Source organism: Zalophus californianus, chromosome 16, assembly GCF_009762305.2.
Source record: "Zalophus californianus isolate mZalCal1 chromosome 16, mZalCal1.pri.v2, whole genome shotgun sequence".
NCBI lineage: Eukaryota > Metazoa > Chordata > Mammalia > Carnivora > Otariidae > Zalophus > Zalophus californianus.
In genome coordinates this window covers 57,586,904-57,610,978 of record NC_045610.1, presented here as the reverse complement: position 1 = coordinate 57,610,978, position 24,075 = coordinate 57,586,904, and the positions used below count along the sequence as shown (strand labels likewise).

The 24,075-nt window shown below is 56.9% G+C and overlaps 2 protein-coding genes across 5 annotated transcripts in view; one reads left to right on the top strand and one right to left on the bottom strand.

Moving 5' to 3' along the window:
• Positions 1-23,145, top strand: part of UBE2O (ubiquitin conjugating enzyme E2 O) — a 56,105-nt gene extending 32,960 nt beyond the window's left edge. The window contains exons 2-18 of one of the 4 annotated variants that reach the window (XR_003525185.2): positions 9,602-9,874; positions 11,878-11,975; positions 12,413-12,476; positions 13,157-13,300; positions 13,734-13,843; positions 13,994-14,144; positions 14,397-14,866; positions 15,270-15,424; positions 15,686-15,798; positions 15,881-16,009; positions 16,630-16,719; positions 17,730-18,426; positions 18,687-18,823; positions 20,751-20,954; positions 21,049-21,106; positions 21,251-22,242; positions 22,471-23,145. Coding sequence is in view for 3 of the 4 variants with exons in the window: in XM_027625068.2 (XP_027480869.1) it covers positions 9,602-9,874; positions 11,878-11,975; positions 12,413-12,476; positions 13,157-13,300; positions 13,734-13,843; positions 13,994-14,144; positions 14,397-14,866; positions 15,270-15,424; positions 15,686-15,798; positions 15,881-16,009; positions 16,630-16,719; positions 17,730-18,426; positions 18,687-18,823; positions 20,751-20,954; positions 21,049-21,106; positions 21,251-21,921 (3,564 nt within the window). In the remaining variant the exon portion in view is untranslated. Of the gene's footprint in view, positions 1-9,601; positions 9,875-11,877; positions 11,976-12,412; positions 12,477-13,156; positions 13,301-13,733; positions 13,844-13,993; positions 14,145-14,396; positions 14,867-15,269; positions 15,425-15,685; positions 15,799-15,880; positions 16,010-16,629; positions 16,720-17,729; positions 18,427-18,686; positions 18,824-20,750; positions 20,955-21,048; positions 21,107-21,250 lie in introns of all 4 variants that reach the window. The other 3 variants (XM_027625070.2, XM_027625069.2, XM_027625068.2) reach the window with 3 other exon arrangements.
• LOC113939299 (60S ribosomal protein L35a-like) overlaps positions 1-24,075 on the bottom strand; it is a 426,207-nt gene that overhangs the window by 59,517 nt on the left and 342,615 nt on the right. The gene's annotated exons all lie outside the window — the stretch shown is intronic.

The window sequence follows — 24,075 nt, the reverse complement described above, 5'->3', positions numbered from 1 at the left end:
TGTGTCCACACTCATTAAAAGGAGGGGAGAATTTTGACCGTATGAGCAAGAACACAGTTATTTGCATACTATACGATTTCCTGTGGGTTTTCTTGAAGTAGCGCCCCTGGTGTGCCTAAAATCCTTCAATTTATAAGACTTTTTAGTAATGGCATCTAAATCAAAACGCACCCTTACGTTAATTTTTGCATCTTGTTTCAGTCTTGGTAAACACCATTTCGTGTATTTGCTTTTTCCAGCTGAACTGTAAGTTCCTCGGGGGAGAAACTGTCAGGAGCCTGGCTTAGGCTGTGCCCTGGTGCGCCTGGCATGGGGCTTCCCCAGACTGGGTGGACCAGGGACATCTTTCCGTCCAGCCTGCTTACTTGGGGGTCTGTGGGGATGCACACTCCAGACAGGCCGCCCTTGTGGCCCCTCAGCAGTAACAGCTGTGGGCAGGTGGTGGCAGCCAGGCCCCTGGAGATGTCGCAGGGACAAGCTCAAGACGGAAGAGCCTGGAGCTTGTCCAGCCCAGGGCTGTCGTTCCAGATGAGGCCTCTCACGCCCAGGGAGGTAAGAGGACGTGCTCAGTGCATGGGCTGGGGGCATGCTCTCTCGCTGTGACAGTAGGGTGGAGGGCTTCTCCCCCCAGTCTCGGCGATTCTCCTGTTCCGTTCGCAAGTATTTTCAGTCCCAGCTCAGTGAAGCATCCTATCCTGACATGAATTGCTGTGGGTGAGTTTTGGGTAATTGGCATCGGAGGGGTGGGCAGTCAAGATTCTTCAGACTTAATGACCAAACCAAGAGGTAGCATCAGCCCCCGGGAGCCATTCCATCTGTGCCAGAGTTACCAGGCCATTTGGTGCCCGGGTGATGTGCAGTAAGTACCCCAGGATAGGTGTTCATTTTGTCTGCCTTGAAATAGTAACTGCAGGTGTTGGAGAAACAAGCAGAGGTTGGTGTGGGCTCAGGGAGGTTATGTTTCTTCTGCGTGGGGTCCCTCGTAGTTGAGTGGGCCTGGCTTGCCCCACTGGACTCAGAGACCGTCCCTTTGAGCTCCTTCTCCTCCCTTGTTGCCTTTAAGATGCCAGTTAGAATAGCCAGGGTTGGGGTCGTCTCTTCAGAATGCCCTCCTGGGGACAGGGCCCTCCCTCCCTCCCTCTATCCTGATATTCTCTCTGTTAAGATCCTCTGTTATGTGAAGAGAAGGTACTGTGCACACAGGTCCCCCAGGGACCGGAGACTTTGTTCCCCTGTGGATTCCCAGGCAGCAGGGCTGGGGTGGGGCCTGAGAGTCTGCATTCCAGGGAGCTCTGGGAAGATGGTGGGGCTGCCGTCAGAGGCCACCCTGTGAGTGTCAGCTGTCATCGCTCCAGGGCTGTGCCCGAGGGCCACGCCGTAGGCCGTGCGCGCCCGATGAGGAAGGACCAGCTAGCAAGAACTGGAGCCCCGGGGCCGTGGTCACCTTGGGCAGCACACCTACCTCTGTGAGCCTGCGGGCTCCTCTGTGGAGCCAGAGCACGGGGAATGGTGGTGCCCCGCGGAGGTTGAGAGGTGTGGCAGAGGCAGCGCACGTCGGCTCCTCGTTCCACGCAAGCTCAGTAAAGGTCTGTCGTGGTCCCCTGAGCTGAGCTGACGCCCAGGGGTATAACTAGGGTGGAGGTCTAGAAGGCAATGTTGAGGCCCTGAGCCCTCTCTGCGCCTGGGCGGTTGGCCTGCCGCCTTCTTACTCCCAGGGGTGCCCGGCAGCCTCAGGACAGCAGCAGCTTGGCCACAGGAGCCGCATGCAGTCGCGTTTACTGTCTGGTTTTCTGCCTTCTGGTCATACTTCCTGAGGAGGGAGGTTTCCTCCTAAAGCTTCCCATTTGTACCCTCCCTTCCAATCCAGGAGGCCCCGGGCTGTTTTGTCTTTTTGAAAGGTCGACAAGCCTGGGGCCAAGACGAGGGGACAGTGCCGGGGTTCTTTCTCCATGCTGCCTCTGGCCGCCGAATGCACGAACTGCCCCCCCCCAAAAACCACGGCATCTGCGGAGACCCAGCTTTGCCACCCAGGCTCCTGCTGACCTGCCCCCTCACTTAGCGGCCATTGGACTCCGTCCCCTTGCTCTGTCCCCTGGGGCAGGCTGTGCCTCCAGGCCATTCCAGCAAGCCGGCAGGCTGCAGCTGCATTTTCCCAGCAATGGTGCAGTCATGCTGCGTTGCCCAGCCCCAACTGCAGCTTCTGGTCTGGGGTGTGTGAACAGAGTGGGGTGCGCCTGGGGGCGGAGAGTACCAGAGGCCTGGAAATTTTCATCTGAAGCCGAGGAGGTGGTGGACGTCTCTTGCCCTTAGTTCCTGTGCAGCCTGGCCCTTCCCACCCTCCCCCACCTACCATCCAGGAGCAGGGACTTTTGTCTTCCCACCCAGCTAAGCAGTACACGTACTTGTGTATAAATGTTTTCAGCTATTTTTCATTTTGTCCCCCCATCTAAACGTACTTTAAATACAAGGCACGTTCCTACAGATTTTTATTCTTGTCTCATTCTGAATCCATAGGAAGCACTAAAAAATTATGAAATTAATTGACCTGAGTCTATGGTTTTAGCAGAACTTCTGATGAATGGTTTCTGTAGCACATGATTGACAGAATTTTCTAGTTAAGGGCACTGACCTTTGTCTTTTCTTCCATACTGCCCAGCCAGTTCCAGCTGTCCTGTCTCCTCCCCAGGCATGTGAGGCCCTCTGGCCATTTGTGGTTTGCTGGTAAAACCTTCTACCCTCAGGTGGGCAGCTTGCTAATTGTTGTCAGAAGCTGTCAGGGGCTAGCCACATGACGGTCAACTGCTCTGAGAAAGTCCTTACCCTGGCATACGCTAGAATCCCTGACCAGTCATATCCCCGGACCCAGTGTGAACTGGGAACTCGGACTTAGAAAGAAACCGGAAGAGGAGCCTAGCTTCACCCACAGTGCCACTTCCTGCCCCCTCCAGTTTTCCTGTACTGAAAGCTACTACACTGACGTCTGTAAGTGATGCCAGAAAGAGTTCAAGGTGCCCCACCCCCACGGTGTCTATATGTGAACATATAGATCCTGGGTTTTTTGTTTGTTTGCTTATTTTTGGCTCCAGACCAACTTCTGATGAGAAGAGAAGTCTCTCTCCCCTTGATGTAACTGGCTGGAACCCTAGCCAGAGAGAGAACCAGCAGAGCTGGGCATGGGGACTGGGCAGATAGGTAGGTAGGGTGGGGGCTCTCAGCCTTCTTAAAAGTGACCCACCGTAGAATATACATTTTACATCGTGACCGAGGACACATGTGCATTATATTTTGCAGCTGGAAAGGTTTTCTTTGAACGGTATCTAGCCTTACTATGTGTCGTGCGTGTAGATACTTTCCTTTTTCTTCCCGCTAGTGTTGGCCGTGACCCCCTAAATTGATTCCATAACCCACTAATGGGTCACACAGCCCACAGTTTGAAAAACACTGCTCTAGGGAGCATTCCATTCTAGGATTTCCAAAGCTTTTCCAGAATTCCTCACTGCCAGCATATTCCAGTCTGGCATAAGTAGCTTCTCTGCCCACCCAGGTGCATTTGCATTGGAGGGGAAAAGGTTAAGGTCTCTGTACCAGGTCCATGTAAATTCTTTAAAGACGGTGTGCACTCCTTATTTTATATTTGTATGTTCTTCGCTAGCCCTGAATCTACAGGAAGCACAAGAAAAATTAATTGACCTCAATTCTAGGTCTCAGCAAAGTTCCTATGTAATGTTTTTCTCTGTTCTCACCCCCGCCAAAACGGAGTCGGGCTTAGGGGCTTCTCAGCCGAAGGAGCATCTGTATGTGCGCTCACAAGCACACACCCCCCCCCGACTTCCCCGCCTTCTGCCGATGGGCTGCCCCTCCTTGTGCGGTGCTGTGCGGTGCTGTGCGAGCGGCGGACCAGACCCACGGGCAGTTGTGGTTAGGCCCTCAAGCTCAGGGATGGACGGCATCAGAAGTGTCTGTGACCGGGCGCCTGGGTGGCTCAGTTGGTTGAGTGACTGCCTTCGGCTCAGGTCATGATCCTGGAGTCCCAGAATCGAGTCCCGCATGGGGCTCCCTGCTCGGCAGGGAGTCTGCTTCTCCCTCTGACCCTCTTCCCTCTCGTACTCTCTATCTCTCATTCTCTCTCTCTCAAATAAATAAATAAAATCTTTAAAAAAAAAAAAAAAAGAAGTGTCTGTGACCTCAGCTGAAGGGGTGGGGGTCTGGTTAGGAGGCCCTGGGTCCCCAACACAAGTGGAAGGCCCGTTGACCTGTTCCACCTTTCTCTAGTATGCTGCTGTATGGCGGGCAGGAGGGATGCTCTTTTGCAGGTTGTTCCTACCCCTTGGGAAGTAGTAAGCCTTTAGAAATTTCTAGTGCTGGGGTGCCTGGGTGGCTCAGTCGGTTAAGCGACTGCCTTCAGCTCGGGTCACGATCCTGGAGTCCCGGGATCGAGTCCCACATCGGGCTCCCTGCTCGGCAGGGAGTCCGCTTCTCCCTCTGACCCTTCCCTCCTCATGCGCTCTCTCTCTGTCTCTCATTCTCTCTCTCGAATAAATAAAATCTTAAAAAAAAAAAAAAAGAAATTTCCAGTGCTGGTCTGACCTCATATTCCTTTCAGGACTCTGTTCTTTGAGCCCTGGCCTAGGTAAACAGCCTCCTTCCTACGTGTGTCTGCTGGGCCACTTACCCCCTCCCCCCGCCTTCCCCTCCCAAGGCAAAGCAGCAAGGTAGCTTGTTTTTCTTTTCCAAAGAAAGATTCTGGTTTCCTTGCTGAGCATCGTGAGGCTTCTGAGAGGTCTCCCTGAGGCCTCAGGCCTGGCTCAGTCCAGCGAAGTTTAGTAAAACCTCACTCTGAATACAGACCCAAATCAGGACTGCTGTAGGCTGTCCCCAGTTTTCCATTTGCTTACCAGGGGCACAGTGTGGGGCTGGCCGTCAGCTGGGCCTTGTGAGCTGAGACGTTATGAAGTCCTCCTGAGTGCTTGGCACGATGCTGAGCCTTTTGAGTTTGAAGCTGTTCCCAGTTGTAAGTTGAAGGTCTGGTATTGAGAACATCACTAACTCCCAGGAAAGACCAGCTTGGTTTTCCTCCGGTGGGACTGAAGGAGAATACTCACATCTCCTCTGTTTGGCCTTCCCTGGAGTCCGACAGGAGATGACAGTGGTCGGGTGTGTGGATTCTGGCCTTGACACAAAGGCTTAGGCACCTTTAAGCCCCTCCTTGCCTTTTGTTGGGGACTTCCTGCCACTTCCCCCCTCACACTGGGAGCCCAGTGCTAGTGCCACCGACCAGGAATGAAGCCACCTTTTCTCCCTACCCCTCTTTACAGCAGGTTCTCCACCCAGCAGCCAGAGGATCCTTTTAACGTTACTGTCATGCGTGCTCTCTGCTCTGAGCCCTGCAGGGGCTTCCATGTCCACGAGGATGGAACTTCAAGTCCTTCCTGCCGTTTTTTCTCTAAGGCCCAAGTGAACCAGCCTCATCTACTGCTCTCCTTGCTGGTCTTCGAACACACGGGGTGCACGGGTCTTTATGGCAGCCCTCTCTCTGCTTGGAAAGCTCACTCCCATATTATACTTAGATCTCTGGTCAGATGTCACCTTGGAGTGGCCTTTCCTGACCAGCTATTTTAAATAACTCACTTCCTCCCATTCCGTCTCTCACCCCTGCCCTTGCAACTGCCTTGTTTTTCTGAATGGCACTTAGCACCACCTGACGCACGCGCGTTTGTGCGTGTGTGCATTTGTGCGTGCGCGTTTATCCATGCATGTGTGTGCGTGTGCGTTTATGCGTGCATGCGTGTGTGTGCGTTTGCGTGTGCATGTTTATCCATGCATGCGTGTTTGTGCGTGCACGTGTTTGCACGCGTGCGTGTGTGTGCGTGCCTGCGCGCGCGTTTACACGTGCGTGTGTGTGCGCGCGCATGTGCAGCTCCTCCACTGCGCTAGAATGTAAGCTTTGTGAGAGCAGCAGGCACTTGTGTCCCCAGCGCCTGGCAGTGGGAGGTGCTCAGTCATCGTTGTTCGGATGAGTCACCTCCTCCAGAACAGTGCCAGCATCCCTGTCCCTGGAGGGCAGCGGTGGTGTCGGCTGCTTGTTTCCAGAGCAGGCAGGGGCCCCCACAAAAGAGGTCCCACAGTCACGTCCCAAAATTGTCTGAAATAACGCATGCCCCCTCTAAAAGCCAGCCATAGTTCCTTCTCACTGAGAGACACGTTAACATTTTGGTATGGTAACTTTCTTCCTGCTCAGAATCCTCTGACAGCCACACTGTCCCTCAAGAATTGTTGATAGTCACCACCGCATTCTAGAGCCAGTAATGACAGTTGAAATCTACCCATCCCCCACCTCAGATCCCACTCTGGAAACTGTTTTGTTTTGTTTTGTTTTTTAACTGCAGTCAGAGTGCACCTAACAGAAAAACATGGCTGTGTTAGGGGACTAGGGGAGCTCCAGAATCCCGCGTTTTCGTAGAGCAGGCACAGCGCCCCCTCGTGCTGGCCTCCAGCCCCTGCTGTCTGGGTGCCTGACCTCTTCCATCCCAGAAATGAATAGAGCGTTGAATGCCTAAGAATCACTGTCTTTTACAACGTGTGGACCCGCCAGGAATATGTTTTACTCCGCTCTTATCTCTGCAGCTCCGCGGAGGGATGAGCTCGTTATATAGTTAAGAGAATGGCCCTCTGGAGCCAGACCGCCTGAGTTCCAGTCAAGGTCCACCTGTGTGGAGCTGTGTGACCGTGAACAAGTTTCTGGTCTTCTCTCCATGTCAGTTCACTTGTCTGTAAGACGGGGATGACAGTAATAGTATACTTCATAGCACTATGGCTAAAACACACGAAGTGCCAAGAAAACTGCTTGACACACAATAAGCACCAGTTGCTGTAGGCAGAGGACGCCTGAGCTCCCGAGCTCCTGAGCCCCCAGGAGCACAGCGGTGCCCTCCAGAGTGGGGATATGGGGAGCCTTCGTGAGGCAGGTAGCACATGATGGGAACGGGGAGAGGAGAGGGGTTGTTTGGAAGGAACTGTGCAGTGGAGAGGCACACAGATGGCAGAGGACTGGCTTGTGTGGACGAAAGTAGTGCCCTGTGTGCGTGGGACATAGGGATTTGGGAAGGAAAGTGGTGAAAGATAAGGGAGAGCCTTGCAAGTTGTTCAGAGCCCTTCTAGACACTCTCTTCTCATTTTCTGAAATTCGCAAGGGAGGGCAATATAGTCAGAAGAGTGGCCAGCACACCCCTTTCTTCTCCTTGTTGCTTAACTCTGCTCCGTTCCCAGCATTGTCAGGACTTTGGAGAAATGTCCCTCCTTGTCGTGGAAGGTTGTTAGAAGAGCCTGGAGACCAAACCTCATGGTGGAGTGGACTCTGGCAAAAGGCCAGGCACAGGTCCAGAGGACAGAGTTTGCTAACCAGACCCCCTCTCCCGAGAACACTGAACTGCTACCCTGCTTCTGGCCTTCCGGTGATGCCAGCCTTCACTAGTGCGTTGTTCCTGCTTCGGCCTCACAGCGGGAGCCTCAGTTTCCCCTGCACACTCAGGAGCAGTGTCCCACGGCCAGGGTGCTGTGAGTCTGGGCAGTGTGCCATCGATTCAGGATCTGTACCTGTGCCACTCCCCTGCAGCTCTGTCAGGGACCGACACAGACCCCCGGTTGGGGATACGATCTGCAGACTCAACTTGGGGCTTTTCTCAGGGATCCCTGAGCAGGCGAGGGAGCCTGTGCCTGAGATCTCAACTCACACCAAGGTTGGCATCCCCCCCTGCCCCGCACAACACAGTCCCTCTCCCATTGGATTTCCTGGCACTGCAACTTTGGTTTCTATGGCAACTTGGAAAGACCTGCAGTTGTGGCTTTCTGAAGTCTAAAATGGGGGCAGAGGTTTGAGATAGGGTGGGACAGCACTGAAAATACCGTGTCCCAGACCAGAGCTTTGGCACAGAGGGTCATGGGATAGGAAGTTCTTTGAGTTAGAAAAGTGCCACCCTCATCCCAGCAGGCCCTTAGCAGAGCTCCCTGTGGGTCCTCCCAGACTCCTGGGATCTTTGAGCAGAGCAAAGAACAGCCTGAACTCAGAGGGTCTCCAGCCTGTGGCCTGGGGGACAGTGGAGTCAAGGTGGAGTGATCACATCTGGCATTTGCTGAGCACTAACTGTGTGCCAGGCGCCCTGGGATCGTCTTCGCTTTCATTGCCTTAATCCCCTCACCTGCTGCAAGATGGCTGTTCCACCGCATTTTGTACATGTGGATGTGAACGATTTGCCTGAGGTTTCGGAGCTGACATGTCTAAGTGTCCGGCTCAAGGACCCCTGAATCTAACACCTGGGCTCACTCTTGTCTGGATCGTGGGCTTACGTTCCCACGTAGGAAAGTTTCTGTTGCTGGTCAGTGCTGGAGCCCATTGCTTCCCCCCTTTACTTGTTGGGGTTTTTTAAGGTTTTCTTTAAGTCACCTCTACACCCAGCATGGGGCCTGAACTCAGGACCCAAGATCAAGAGTCACATGCTCTTGACTGAGCCCCCCCCCGGGGCCCCTCCCCTTTAGTTTTTTGTAAGTCATAGCCTCCTGCTGGCAGGGCTGTCTTAGCCATCATTGCCACAATTTCAGGGACCTTGAGCCAGTGTCTTCCTTTTTAGTGTCTCCGTTCTCTTTTCATGGTGGCCACCTTTCCATGGCCCAGGCTTTGGAGTGGGGGCAGTGATCTTGAGGAGTCTTAGGTTGGCTTTTGGTTGATAGGACAGCTCTTGCATCCCTGTGGTTTGGAATGGTGGGGGTGCCCGTCCAGAGGAGGTGGGCAGTCACAGAGCCTCACCCGGTACTACGGCTCAATGAAGAACTCCAGAGCAGCAGCCCCCCGGTTTACGGAGCCAGCGAGGAAGACACGCTGGCCTGGTGGAGAACCGTCTTCCGCCTGGGCCGTTGGAGGGGGCCCCGGTGCCTGGCAGAGGGCGGGGACAGCTCTCGAGAGGCCCGGCTGTCCTCGGAGGCCGCTGCTGCGGGGTGTTTGCAGAGGGATGGGTCAGGTGCTCGCCGTGCGTTTGGCTGGGCTCCCCAGCTGGCCATCCTGAGGGTTCGCCCCCGCCCGCGGTCCTCTGCAGCGCCGCAGATAAGGAGCAGGCTGCCGCTGGCCAGAAAGGGTGGCCCAGATTAGAAGGTCGCGTCGGGTGATAGCGGGCCTCGGGGTGACCTGCACAGCCCCGTGTCACACTCCTCCTCCGGCCCTCTACTCAGTGCTCAGCAGCAGGGGCTGGGCCGGCACTTGGAGAAAGAAAAAGGATTTCACTCCTAGCAAAGTGCTTCGCTCTATGAGGGGCTACTGACCCCTTAATTTAACTGAGGGCTTCTACGATCTGCCATTTAGCCCCACTTTTCCATATGGTCGCAGTTACCTTCAGTCATCACAGTGTTTGCCTTCGGGGGTGGGGTGGTGCCTGCAGTTCTGCCTCTCAGTCTGGGCGCGATCGGAGCCGTGTGTGGTGCTTGCCGAAGCCGCACTTGGGGATTGTGCGTTCAGCTCTACGCATGTTACCACTTGGGTAAGAAGTTGGGAGAAAAATGCGGCTTATATTTTGACGTCAGAGGCCATTGTGTCACACTGTGTTCTCTTTCTCAGCTGAAACTAGAGGACCGCTCCGTGGTGCCCCGGGACGTGGTCCGGCACATGCGATCCACCGTGAGTCTTGGTGCAGGGGTGGCCTGGGGATTGTCTGGGCTGGGTCTCCCTGGCGGCTGGTGCTGTGCGCCTGCTCGGGCCTGGATGCCTTCTCCTCCCCAGGACAGTCAGTGTGGCACTGTGATAGACGTCAGCATCGACTGCGCCGTCAAGCTCATTGGCACCAACTGCATCATCTACCCCGTCAACAGCAAGGACCTCCAGCACATCTGGGTGAGCAGCCCCATCTGCCCGCCCTCCTCGAACGTCCCCCGGCTCTCCGGTGGTCTCTGGCCACACACCGGTGCTGCACCTTCCCAGCTCGCGGGCAGGCCCCTGTGGCAGGTCCGCTTGTGTGTACCCGAGTGGCGCCTCTTGCGAGGAGGCCATCGGGACAGGAGGTCGGGACACATCCCTGTGCCTCCAGCATAGTTGGCTGGTATGGTTTTCATTACCTCGTTCCGTTTCTTCTCTAACGCTCTCTTTTTAAAAACAAATTTCTTCCTTAATTTCTTTTTTAAGTGATTTCAAACTCGGGAAAAACTGTGAGTTCCTGTGCTCCCTGCGTCATCAGGCTCCTTGGCTGTGAGCCTTTCCCTCCATTTGCCCCATCACCCTCCTCCCTTCCCCACATTTCCTTCTCGCTCCCTGCTCTTCTCTCTGAAACCTTGGGAAGCAGGCTACAGATAGATGGCCCCGTGGCCCCGTGGACTTCCTGCAAACAGGAGCGCTCGGCCCCCGGTCTAGGAAGTCAGCACTGTGCTCGGCTGCCCCATCCACAGACCCCGTTCAGCTGCCCCAGCAATATCCTTTCTCCCTCTCTGATCCAGGATTCCATTCAGGAACACACTTTGCATTTAGTTGTCAGCTCTCTGATTCCTCATCTGGAACTGCTCCCCAGTCTTGCTTTGTCGTCCACACCCTGGTACATTCCACTGGCTGACCCTGAGCGTGGAGCTCTGTGACGGCGCCTCCTGACCAGCCTGAGGCACCTGCGTCCTCAGCAGGCCTGCCCAGTGACACCCTGAGCTCTTCCTGGCCCCGCACGTCCGGTGGCCACACCGGGAGCAGGTGGCTACTCACTCTGATCCTGTTGGTGTCGGCCACACCTCCCCACGAAGTCCCCTCTCAGGCCTTTGCAAGTGATTCTGCTTTGTGAGGAGGTGCTTCTGGATTGCGGCAGTCATCTGTCACTTGTGAAACCCTGATCTGCTGGCCCTGGCCTCTGTTAGCCCCTGTCTCCCCCCCGCCCAGCCCTGGCAGCCAGTGCTCTGACAGTCCCTGAGGGGCCTGTACGAAGCCGGTGTTCCTCCTCATTTTTAGGACTCGGCATTCTGTGGAAAAGCTGCTCCTTCAGCCTCATTTATGTAGTCATTTGTTTTTTACATCCGTGTGGACTCAGATTCCTGTATTGTCCAATCAGTTGTAATCCATGACTACCATTATTTGTTTTGTTGCTTAAATTATCCCAGATTTGGCTGGTAAGAGCCCCTTCGAGCTTACATCTGTGTCCTTTTGACGTACCCCCATCTTTTTTTTTTTCTTTTCTTTTTTTCCCATTTTAAGCACTTTCTTACTTTCTACCTTTCCGGATCCAGCCCTGGAATCATTTGTCCAAAGAGCCTTGGTTCCTTTCAGAGGAGAATGGTACTTTAACAGCCAGGATCGGGATGTATGCTAGGTGTACTCATCGGTACTGAAAGGCTACTAGGGCCTCTCAGGACAGCACAGGAAACGCATGCGTGTATACACACACGGGCGCATCTGCGCTTGTCAGTACTTTTTCTACATACACAGGAAAATACGTGAGTTCGTCTCCTTCCCCCTTTCTGTATCAGTGAGTACCTTCCCCAGCAGTGAGGAACCTGGCTCTTGATATCCTCAGTTTATTAATTATCGCTTTACTTATTTGTCCATTAACCACCATCCACCCGCCACCTCCACAGCCCACTCCCACCCGAGGCTCCTGTGTCCTTGGAGGCCCTGAAGCCTCCGCACAACCCTCTGGTTGCCACAAGGCAGCCCCCCGCTGCTGCCGCCTCCACCCTGGGAAGGGGAGCTGGGCTGCAGCACAGAACTCTCGGGGGGAAGCCGGTTCTTTCGGCTGCTGGCCGGCTGTCCCAGGCAGTAAGCCATCGGGATCCCACCTCCCGTGTCTCGGGGGGCGGAGAGGAATTGGTGCGCTGCACACCAGTGTTGCCTGCCGTCTCTCACACCCCGATTCCCTCGGTCTGCAGCCCTTCATGTATGGGGACTACATTGCCTATGACTGCTGGCTGGGGAAGGTCTACGACTTAAAGAACCAGATCATTCTGAAGCTGTCCAACGGTGCCAGGTACACAGCTCACTGTACGGGCCCATGCTGGGCGAGGGCCACCCGGGGAGGAGGGGCCGAGGGTGTTTTCTCCCGGGCCCCGGATGACATGTGCTGCAGGCACTCCAGGCCTGACGCTGGGCTGGTCTCCTGTCTCCCTGGCCTCATTTAGAGTATCTGTTAGGGCCTGATGCTTTATTTTAGACACTTTTTAATGGTAGTGAGCATTCCCATGTGGGTTAGGGTCTTGTTTGTTTTGCGGGAGTTACTTGTGTGAATGCGGAGGCTGAGCTGTGGGTGGGGGATGAAGCACACCATTTTAGGGCCTGCCAGCATACCGATGCCTCTGGATAACTCCTTTTGATACTGGTCGGCACGACAGTGTGTCCAGTGGCCATGTCCCCCCCTGAGACTCTGTCATTGTGCCCAGTGAACCGAACCCCTACTCACTCTTTCAGGTGTTCCATGAACACAGAAGATGGCGCCAAGCTCTACGATGTCTGCCCCCATGTCAGCGACTCTGTACGTGTGCCCCACCCAGTCAGGCTTCTTGGGGGGGCAGGCTTGGGGGGACAGGGTTCATGTTCCTTTGCCCCCTGGGCTGCACAGGAAGGAGGACTGCTTAGCAAAGAGCTTGGCCAGCCCAGGCTAAGCAAACGCTGCTTCTAGGCAGAGTGGTTTCCTACAAAAGGGGTGGGTATGCACCAGAAGGTCTAAAAGTCTGGGTGTAGGCGGAAGGTATTGGAACTTTTCTTTGCATTTTGTTAACTCGTTCTCACCCTTTAAAAAATATCCATTCTTCGGTATTAGAGTCTGGATACTATGTTGTTACATTATGATATTTTGGAACAGTCATGTATGACCATAAGTTATAAATAAGTATGGGGCAGGGGTTACATGATCAAACAGGTTTGGGGACTGCTGCCCTCTAGACCCCTCTAAGTGTCACCCTTGACCGACAACATTGACATGGCCTGAGAGCGTGTTAGAATGAGGAAAATGTACATTCTCATAAGCTCTCTGGGTGATTTATATGCACTTTAGGTTTGAGACGTGCTGCTCTGGAGCCCTAGGGTCTGTTTCAGCTTGGGGAGGTGGGGGAGTGTGCAGGTGTGAGGTGAGGGAGGGGTGGATGCAGAGAGCACTGGCCTTCAAGGAGGCGCCACTCAAAAGGACTTTTCCTCTGGCCCCAAACCCTGCAGGGTCTCTTCTTTGATGACTCCTATGGCTTCTACCCGGGCCAGGTGCTCATTGGCCCCGCCAAGATCTTCTCTAGTGTCCAGTGGCTGTCAGGGGTCAAGCCTGTGCTCAGCACCAAGAGCAAATTCCGAGTGGTGGTGGAAGAGGTAGGGGCTGGGGTGGGGCTGTGTCCTCAGCCTCCATGCCCTGGAGCTGAGCTTCTGCCCACTCCTTCGCTGTCTGCTCCGAGGGCTAAGCCCTGCGCCTTAGCCCTGTTGATCTGAAAGGGCTCTAAATAAAGGGAAGCCAGGGTGTGGTCATGGGGTGACTGCTAGGCAGATGACCCCCAGCCTGACCAACCCAGACGGAGCAAGGTGGGACCATGGCAAGTGGCAGATCGGCTGGGCCCTGACGTGGTGGTAGTCCCTGGGGTGAGGCTGTAGTTGTTACAGGTGGGGCCTCCTCTGGGGGTGTCATGCTTGGGGCTATGCTGTGATGACCCACTTCCTGCTCCGGAGGTCAGGTGGGCTCTGGGCAGCTGCTTAACTAAGAGAGCAGTTAAGCTGCTGACTAAGGCCCTGTCCCACCCACCATCCCCAGGTGCAGGTTGTAGAGCTAAAAGTCACATGGATTACCAAGAGTTTCTGTCCAGGGGGCACGGACAGCGTCAGCCCCCCACCCTCTGTCATTACCCAGGAAAACCTAGGCAGGTGAGTGGCTCCAGCGTGCCCACTCCAACAAGCGCAGCAGCGTGCCCTGAGCAAGTCTCTTGGCCAGAGTCATAGATGCGGGGGGTGGGGGGTGGGGGGGGGCGCTGAGATCATCCTTGGCCCAGTCCCCACTTCTCCTCTCCCTCCCAGGGTGAAGCGTCTCGGATGCTTTGACCATGCTCAGCGGCAGCTTGGGGAGCGCTGTCTGTATGTCTTCCCAGCCAAGGTAGAGCCGGCCAAGATTGCCTGTGAATGTCCAGAAAAACACTGCGCCCAGGGGGAGGGCTCTATGGCCAAGAAGGTATGTCCTTGGGGTTGGGATCGGTGGGCATTTGAGGAACTGGCCTTGAGCTATTTCCACAGCCAGGAAGGACAGTCTGTGCTTTAGGCCTTGGGGGGCAGCCCTGATCACCCTTGCAGGCCACGTAGGTGTGTATAGCTGCCCCTCTCCCCCCAAGCTGCCTGCGTGTTCCACATGCCCAGGTTGGGGCTGTGGTGGCCCCACAGCCGCAGGGCCACCACAGCCCCTGTCCTCCTTGCTCTGCCCGCACAGGTGAAGCGCCTGCTGAAGAAGCAGGTTGTGAGGATCATGTCCTGCTCCCCGGACACCCAGTGCTCCAGAGACCATTCCATGGAGGACCCAGGAAAGAAAGGGGCCAAAGCCAAGAGTGAAACAGGGTCCGTCAGCCCCGAGGAGACGCCTGATGGGTCCGCCAGCCCGGTGGAAATGCAGGACGAGGGCTCAGAGGAGGCCCAGGACGTGGGTGAGCAGCTGCCCCCCTTCCTGCTGAAGGAAGGTGGAGACGACAGGCTGCACTCGGCAGAGCAGGACGCGGATGACGAGGCTGCTGACGACACGGACGACACCAGCTCAGTGACCTCCTCCGCCAGCTCCACCACCTCCTCCCAGAGCGGCAGCGGCACGAGTAGAAAAAAGAGCATTCCCTTGTCTATCAAGAACTTAAAGCGAAAACACAAGCGGAAGAAGAATAAAATCACTCGGGACTTTAAGCCAGGGGACAGGTAAACCCAGAGGGCGCCCTCTCCCTCCTGGCCGAGTGTCCAGCCTGAGGCTCTCCCTTTGGCGCCTGCACGCAGCACTCACTCACTCACTCACTCACTCACTCACTCACTCACTCACTCTGCAGGCCCTCTTCAGGCTCAGGGATGCCCAGCCGAGGCGGTGTAGGTGCCCGGGGTTGGCCTGGGTGGAAAGGAGAGATCTGAGAGTGGGGCGGTGGGTGGCCTGGGGGCACCGGCCCCGAGTCTGGCCTCTGGGACCACATTCACTGAGCTCTCTCAAATGAGACCTTTCTCAGAGGAGGTCGCAGGGCACGGGAGGTGTAGGTGAGCACGTATGGATCTGTTTGTCTTCCTTCCTGCCTGTTTTGTGCGGCCTGGCTGGCTGGTTGCACCGCACCTGCAGGGTGGCCGTGGAGGTGGTGACCACCATGACCTCGGCAGATGTCATGTGGCAGGATGGCTCCGTGGAGTGCAACATTCGCTCCAACGACCTCTTTCCCGTGCACCACCTGGACAACAACGAATTCTGCCCCGGAGACTTCGTGGTGGACAAGCGAGGTAGTGCTGGCTCTAGAAGGCCGCCCAGCTCAGGGCCTGGGCAGGGCTTGGAAAGGATGGGGCCAGAGGTCTTAGGGGCAGGGAGGAGACTCCCCCTTCAAAGATGACTCGCTTTTTCAAGGCCTAGGACGGTCTTTTCCGGCCTCCCTCAGCCTAGCCAGAGAACACTGGGGTTCTGTGCCCTGCTGTGGTTGAGATGTCTGGGGGGTTGCAGGCAGCACCACCACGGTTCCTTAGATGGTTCCTCCCCTGGTTCCCCAGTCCAGAGCTGTCCAGACCCCGCTGTCTACGGCGTGGTGCAGTCTGGGGACCACGTGGGCCGAACCTGCATGGTGAAGTGGTTCAAGCTGCGGCCAAGTGGGGATGACGTGGAGGTGAGTGTGTGTGGCCCCTGCTTCTTCGGGGTGGGCTGGCTCTAAGGCCCCGGGGCTCATGACAGCCCATCCTATCCTCCAGCTGATCGGAGAAGAGGAAGACGTGAGCGTCTATGACATTGCTGACCACCCTGACTTCCGGTTCCGCACGACCGACATCGTCATCCGCATTGGCAATACCGAGGATGGAGTTCCTCACAAGGAGGATGAGGTATGCCTCCGCACCAGTACCGGGGGCTTGGGGGAGGGGGGGGTCTCTCCCTGCTCTGCCTCCCGTGCAGCGTCTGCAGTCCCTGGAGCTGCCACCAGGTGGCTCCAGGAGACCAGACCTGCAAGTCCTCGGCTCCACGGCTGCCTCAAGTGCCTCCTAGGGATCTGCCTGCCGGTCAGGATCAGACTTCATGCAGCTGCTCCATTTAGTCCAGCTCCTTGTCCTGAGTGCTGTAGGGGCACAGGAGAGGCTTGGGGAGGTGGCGTGTGAGCTGGGCCTTGGTGAGGATGGGAACATGGTGTGGGGTCAAGCAGAAGAAGAGTAGGAACAAAAGTCCCAGGGCAGGAACCCCATCCTGAGAGGGGCAGGACGTCCGGCGGGAGCAGAACGCTAGCATAGGAAGGGAGTTATAGGGGCTTGTGTCCTTGACTGCCCATGTGGGAACCAGAGGGTCCCACACTTGAGCTGCTCACCATGTGTGGCCTCTGGCTGGCACCCACATTCTTTCCCCTCTTATGGCCTCCCCCTTGTCACCCATTGCCGGAGCTCCCTTTTGGAAGTGTTCTGGCCCTCACCCCTCAGAGAGCTGCTCCCTTGACCCTGTCCCGTTTGCCCTGCAGCCATCAGTTGGCCAGGTGGCCCGTGTGGACGTCAGCAGCAAGGTGGAGGTGGTGTGGGCTGACAACTCAAAGACCATCATTCTGCCCCAGGTGAGCCCCTGCGCAGACCCAGACCAGTTGGCTCACAACCGTGGCAGCTGGGCTGGGAGCCATGGCCTGTCTCCCGTCCCTGCTCAAGGAATGGGAGGACAGGCAGGCTCTCAGATCTTCCTGGTGAGGGTCTCTTCTTTTGGGTGTTTGGGTCTCAGGGAGAGCCTGAGAGGAAGGGGGTATTACATGCCACGCTCTGGGCGGGGGTGGGGGGGGGTGGGGGGGAGGCAGGAGAGCAGAGGGGCAGCCCATAGCTGGCCTGTAGTCTTGCCCCACCTGGAAGGCTCCCCAGGTTGCCCGATGTGTGCAGGTTGTCACAAGCCTTCCGGGTTTTCTGCAGCCCCATCTCACTATGCTAAGAAACGCAGTTTACTTCCTCTAGGAACATTTCTAGGAAAACTTCCCCAGATCAGGAAGAGAAAGGAAAAGAGCTGGCCCCAGTCCAGTCCCAGCTAAGCTGTTCTCGGTACCGTTTCTTTGCCCCCTTGTTTGAGCTGATCCTTACTCCCAGATCCCTCTCCTGGCCCCTCAAGGGGTGGGGAGGGAGTGGCTCACCCCTTCGTCCGGGCGGCCATTCCAGGAATACGGGAACAGGATGTGACACAGGCCAGCTCTGCCGAACCTCCCCCTCCTATTGCATGTTCTCAGCTACCAGTGCAGCCCCACAGAGGTGGCTGACCTGAATCCCCTGGGGTGGGGTTGGATTTGCCACCAAGGGCTAATAGTAGCCTGTACACACAGGGGCAGAGGAGGCCAGAACAGCCCTTGGCTGCTGGCTGGGGCTTCAAGCCCTGCTGGCGGGTGTGGGGCAGGCAGAGGCACCTCCCAGAGACCCAGGGACCACCTCGAAGGAGAGGCCCAACTGCAGAGTCCAGAGCAGGAAGGGGGAGAAGGGTGGAGGGGGCCCGCTGAGGCCTCAGCACACCCCGTCACCATCAGCTCTGAGGGTTGGGGTCCACCCCGGAGCCCGGTAGAGCCTCTCTGAACTGCCTGTGCCCATCTGCCCCCAGCACTTGTACAACATTGAGTCTGAGATTGAGGAGTCAGACTATGACTCGGTGGAAGGCAGCACCAGCGGGGCATCCTCAGATGAGTGGGAAGACGACAGTGACAGCTGGGAGACTGACAACGGGCTGGTGGAGGATGAGCACCCCAAGATCGAGGAGCCCCCCATCCCACCTACTGAGCAGCCGGCAGCCCCAGAGGAAGACAAGGGGGTGGTGATCAGCGAAGAGGCCGCCACGGCCGCCATTCAGGGGGCTGTGGCCATGGCTGCCCCTGTGGCTGGGCTGATGGAGAAGGCTGGCAAGGACGGGCCCCCAAAGAGCTTCCGCGAGTTGAAAGAGGCCATCAAGATCCTGGAGAGCCTCAAGAACATGACCGTGGAGCAGCTTCTGACGGGCTCCCCCACCTCCCCCACAGTGGAGCCTGAGAAGCCCACTCGGGAGAAGAAGTTTCTAGATGACATTAAGAAACTGCAGGAAAATCTCAAGAAGACCCTGGACAATGTGGCCATTGCAGAGGAGGAGAAGATGGAGGCAATGCCGGACACAGAGCGCAGGGAGGAGAAGCCCGAGGGGCAGTCGCCGGTGAAGGCCGAGTGGCCCAGCGAGACCCCGGTACTCTGTCAGCAGTGCGGTGGCAAGCCTGGAGTCACCTTCACCAGTGCTAAGGGCGAGGTCTTCTCAGTGCTGGAGTTTGCGCCCTGTGAGTTCACCTTGTCGGGGCTGGTCCCCTCCCAGCACCCAGCTGCCGCCTGAGGGGAGGAAACCATTTCCCTGGTGTGGCCACTGGTGCGGATGCCAGGCTAGTGGGTGCGAGGCATGTGGGGTTACTCGCCTGTCCGGGGAGCGCACCCAGCAGCTGCTCCCTCCGGGCCCACGCTTCCCAAGGGCGGCAGCTATCTTTCCAGATAGAGCTCTCAGGTCTTGCCTTTAGGGATTGACCCTTCTTTTTTCCCCTTCTAGCAAATCACTCTTTTAAGAAAATTGAGTTCCAGCCTCCAGAAGCCAAGAAGTTCTTCAGCACGGTGCGGAAGGAGATGGCGCTGCTGGCTACTTCGCTGCCCGATGGCATCATGGTCAAGACTTTCGAGGACAGAATGGCAAGTAGCCTGGCATGGGCTTGGTGCGGGCAGGTGCGGCCGTGCTTGCGTGGGTGCTTGGTGCCGTGGAGGTGGCTGGCCTTGGGCTCCTGGAGCCCCAGGACTGAGCAGCACCTGAGAGGCCACCCACGCTGCTTACAGGGCAGGAGACAGGCCCAGTCGGGGGAGGGGGCAGGTCCCACACGCTTGTCTAGACCACACGGGGTGTTCTCTTCCCCCTGCTCTTAAAGGTACACAGTTGTTACCTGAGTGCTGTTCTTTTGAAATATTAGAGCGTTACTGGAAAAGCTAAAGTTGCCTTTGACCAGTCCTCACCCAGCCTCTAGGCGTCATGACTTTAGGAGTTTTGTGGGTCTCCCTACAGAAGACCTTTTCTTATATCTTCACATTCTCCTGCATCACCAGAAACATTATTTTGTGTGACTCGTCTTATGTGAACAGCCCGTCATTGTACACATCACCGGTAGTTTGCTTTTTTTGCTCAGTGGCGTCAGTTTTGAGACCTGTTGATGTTGGTGCCTCGTGATCTAGTTCTTGCTCTTTCGGCTATTACCCCCCCACGTGGCCTTGTCCCACTGCGTTCTCCACTCCTCTCCCTGCGGCCCGGGCCCAGGGTTGAGTCACGCCACCCGAGGTGGTGTGCGCTGTTCCCCCTTCCAGGCATAGGCAAGCCTGGTCCATCTGTCACGTCGTTCAGTCAACACCTCCACCGGGCCCCTGATGTGAGCCGCGCATTGTGCAAGACACTGAACCTGAGTTTGACCCGGGCCCCAGCTACAGCCCAGCCCCGGTCAGAGGGGCCACAGAACAGGAGACAGGCGCTGCTTGGCCCTGCCTGTGGCAGGCTGGAAGCCACGGGGTGGGGCTGCTCGGGGTTCTTTTTTCTTTTTTCTTCCTTTATTTTAATTTTTTATTTACTTAATTTTAAGATTTTATTTGTTTATTTGACAGAGAGAGACACAGTGAGAGAGGGAACACAAGCAGGGGGAGTGGGAGAGGGAGAAGCAGGCTCCCCGCGGAGCAGGGAGCCCGATGCGGGGCTCGATCCCAGGACCCTGGGACCACGACCTGAGCCGAAGGCAGACGCTTAACAACTGAGCCACCCGGGTGCCCCTCTTTGTTTTATTTATTTAAATTCAATTAACAGAGCGTATTATTAGTTTCAGAGGTAGAGGTCAGTGATCATCAGTTGTATGGAACACCCAGTGCTCATCCGTCACATGCCCTCCATAGTGCCCATCATCCAGTTACCCCATCCCCCCCCACCCCCCTGCTCAGGGTTCTTAGGGACACTTTTGCTTTTTCCTTGAGTTTTAATAAAACTTGAAAATTCCAGCCTGTCCCAGCTCTGCTGAGAGAAGAAGGGAATGGCATTTTTCCCAGGTCTCACTCGGAGGGACGGGGAAGTAGTGCGTTATCTCGAGGCCTGCAGGGTGGCACCAGTAAAAACATGCCTAAGAGGCCTCCGTCCTTCCAGTCAGCCCTCTGCCCTCGCTGCTTTCCCATCATGCAATGTCACGTGCGTGGCCCTTAGTTGACACCACCCCCACGCCCGATACACAGCTTTCTAACAGCTGTGGGGAGTCTCCCGATGACCTAATGACCTGAGTTTCTTTGGTGGTTTGCCACATTTCCACCGGAGTTCCAGGTCCCCTTGCCCACTGGAATGTTCTCTCATCTTCTACTTACAAGTAATGACTGAAAAACAATGTAAAACACCTGGTAAAATAAAAACAAGTTTAGATAATTCTGTTTATACCAGGAGGTAAAACATGCCTTGTCAGCCCACACAGATATTTGCGTTTAGCTTCTCCATAGCTGGTGGTGTCTGGAATCCCCGGGTGCTGTTCTCTCCTCCCCCGCCCCCCCCCCCCACCCCTGGATCCACACAGAAGCCCCCACCAACCTCAGCCTTCCCTCCCTATAGGACCTCTTCTCGGCCCTAATCAAGGGCCCCACTCGCACCCCCTACGAGGATGGCCTCTACTTGTTTGACATCCAGCTCCCCAACATCTACCCAGCCGTGCCCCCCCACTTTTGCTACCTCTCCCAGTGCAGTGGCCGCCTGAACCCCAACCTGTATGACAATGGGAAGGTGTGTGTCAGCCTCCTGGGCACCTGGATCGGAAAGGTGAGTATAGTGCCGGCCAGCCGGGGTGGAAGGGCAGCTGGTCGGAGGCGGGTGTCTGGGACAGAGGTGAGCGTCCTGGGTGTGTGTGTTCCAGGGGACGGAGAGGTGGACGAGCAAATCCAGCCTTCTCCAGGTGCTCATCTCCATCCAAGGTACGGTGGGCAGGGTGAGGGCCGGGGCGGGGGGGAGCTGCCGCAGGGTACGCTGGCCTTCCCACCTCCCCCTCCCATCTACAGCTCCGGCTGTCCTCGGGGGGCCCTCAGCCCGGCCCTGATGGCTCCCCCCCGCCCCCACAGGCCTGATCCTGGTGAATGAACCATACTACAACGAGGCGGGCTTCGACAGCGACCGGGGCCTGCAGGAGGGCTACGAGAACAGCCGCTGCTACAACGAGATGGCGCTCATCCGCGTGGTGCAGTCCGTGACCCAGCTGGTGCGGCGGCCCCCCGAGGTCTTCGAGCAGGAGATCCGGCAGCACTTCCGCACCGGTGGCTGGCGGCTGGTGAGCCGCATCGAGTCCTGGCTGGAAACCCACGCCCTGCTGGAGAGAGCCCAGGCGCTGCCCAACGGGATCCCCAAGGACAGCAGCTCCCCGGAGCCGCCTGCCGTGGCCGAGCTCTCCGACTACAGCCGAGAAGAACCTGAGGACGGAGGGCTGGCCCCTGGAGAGGCCTCCCAGGGCTCAGACTCGGAGGGCGGTGCCCAGGGCCCGGCCTCAGCTAGCAGGGACCACACAGACCAGACCTCGGAGGCAGCGCCTGACGCCCCGGTGCCACCCAGCGTCAAACCAAAGAAGCGGAGGAAGAGCTACCGGAGCTTCTTGCCTGAGAAGAGCGGCTACCCTGACATCGGCTTCCCTCTCTTCCCACTTTCTAAGGGTTTCATCAAGAGCATCCGGGGTGTCCTGACGCAGTTCCGGGCCGCTCTGCTAGAGGCGGGCATGCCTGAGAGCACAGAGGACAAGTAGCTGCCCGCCCTCGAGGAAGCAACGTCCCGTGGGGGGAGGCCAGCTGCTGCCCGCTCGCTCCCTCCCCTGGAATCGCCTGTCTTCCTGTTTTCTCCTTTGTCCCCGATGCAAAAGCCCCTCATTGCCCTCTCCCCAAGGTGAGTTTGATGCTGAAGTGCAAGAAGTTTCTTGAGATGCTGCCGTTTCTTTCCCGAAGCAGTCTTTCAGCAGGCTGGTCCCCTGTGGCAACGAGAATCTGAAACCTGTTGCTGATTTTCCACTTGTCACCTAGGCAGAGTGTCCTGGCACCTGCTCCCTTGCCGTCCCCATCTCAGGTCGGAGGTGGGTCTTCCTGGGGCCTGACACGAGGGCTCTCTTTGGGCCCCGCGGCAGGACGAGTGGATGTGCCTTGCATGAAGTGTGGGTTGCTCCAGCAGTTCCCCCAGTGCCCCTGTAGCTTCCCCGGTCCCAGGCCCCCCTGCTGCCACCGCCACCAGCCCGCCCCGGTTCCCCCCCCCCCCCCCGCTGCTGTCACCGACTCCTGGCTCTGCTCTGGACCACTTACCACAGGATAACCCTCAGGCCTGTTGAACTTGCTCTCTAAGAGAGGTTGGGACCAGGCTGGGTCCAGGGGGACACCCAGGAGAGGTGGCAGCCCTCACATGTGACATGGAATGAGGACCGGGGAGCTGCTGGAAAAAACGGCGGTAGGTGCCTTGCTCTGGCGCTCCGGCCTCCCCTCCCCCCGCTGGCCTGGGCCCGCCACCACAGCTCGGCTCCCGGCTCGGCTCCCGGCTCGGCTCCCGGCTCCACCCCAGCCCCACCCCAGGGCCCCGGGCGGCCGGGCAGCGGCGCGGACAAGGCCAGGGCCAGGGCTAGGGCCTCTCTCGCACACTCTGCCCCTCCCACCATCAAATGCTAACGCTGGGAGGTGGCCTGTAGCTCACTGAACACAGAAGGAGCCAGCCGCACTCGGCCTCCCGTCGCTGACAAACTCTGCAGGCTCAACCCGGGGAGAGAGAGGTGGCCGACGGGGGTTCTCCTCCCTCTCAGACAGGCCCAGAGGTTTACAAGTTTTCTAAGCTTTTGATAATGTGAAGCTCCAGGTTAAGAGGATGCTGTTGAGCACATTGCAGCTATGTAATTTTTGGTGTATGTATGTAATATTTAAGGTTGAAAGAAAATCTCAAAAGCAAAGATATTAACTCTTATTAGAAAAAAAGACAAAAAAAAAAAAAAAAAAAAGAAGCCAAAGCATGATGCGTCTTGTCCGCCTTAAGCTGGCTCCACACCTGGGCTTGTGCCATAACCCCCGGCAGGCGGCGGCCGCGGGGAAGGACAGAGCCGCCACGGGCCGCGGCATCTGGAGCCCTGAGTCGGTATCTTGTTTGAGAAACATCCAGAGTGACGGGTGGGGCTGTGCGCTGTTCATGTGGAGATGTGAATGCCTACTGCTTAAGATCTCTGTATAAAGTGCTGTGTGATTAAACTTTTTTTTTACTTGCATTTTTTTTGTTTGGCTCATTACAATGTACCAAACAGACTAGATGGCACCATTAAACCTGCCTCTGCCGTTCATCTGGGCTCTGTCGCCTTTCTTCCCCTCCGGGGCACCTCACACGTCCCTCCCCAGGGGAAGGCAAGACCCGTGGCCAGAAAGGTTCACCACACCAGCTCCTTCCACCCTAGCCGGTCTGCGTCTGTGCCTTCCGTGTTTGCAGCCGCGGGCGTCCTGGGGGCTGGAAGACGGGGGGGGGGCCTCGTTCACTGGGGCAGCGCTCTTGTTTGTGGGGACAGCTTGTCCTCCAGAGCCGGTTTTTAGCACTATCTGCCAGCAGCGGCTGTGGTCCCCGGGGGCCTTCCAGATGCTCGGGGAGCCCAAGTTGAAGCGCCTGGCCTTTAAGCCAAAATGGTTACAACCAGTGGGGGGGCCTGGTATCGGCCCCTCCCTGCTTCCTCCTCTTCACTCCCGCCCCTTGAGGACCCGGCAGGGCAGGGGAGCCCCAGCGCCCTCGCTGGAGGGATAACAGACTCCTTTCAAGAGAGAACAAGTGCCTCCGTTGTGACCTTGTCGCTTCTTGCTAATTTCTGTAATGCCCCTGAAATCAGAGAACGCTTCCCTCTTCACTACTGAGAGCATCTGGCTGTGTGGCCCTGGGTACCACATACTAGCTC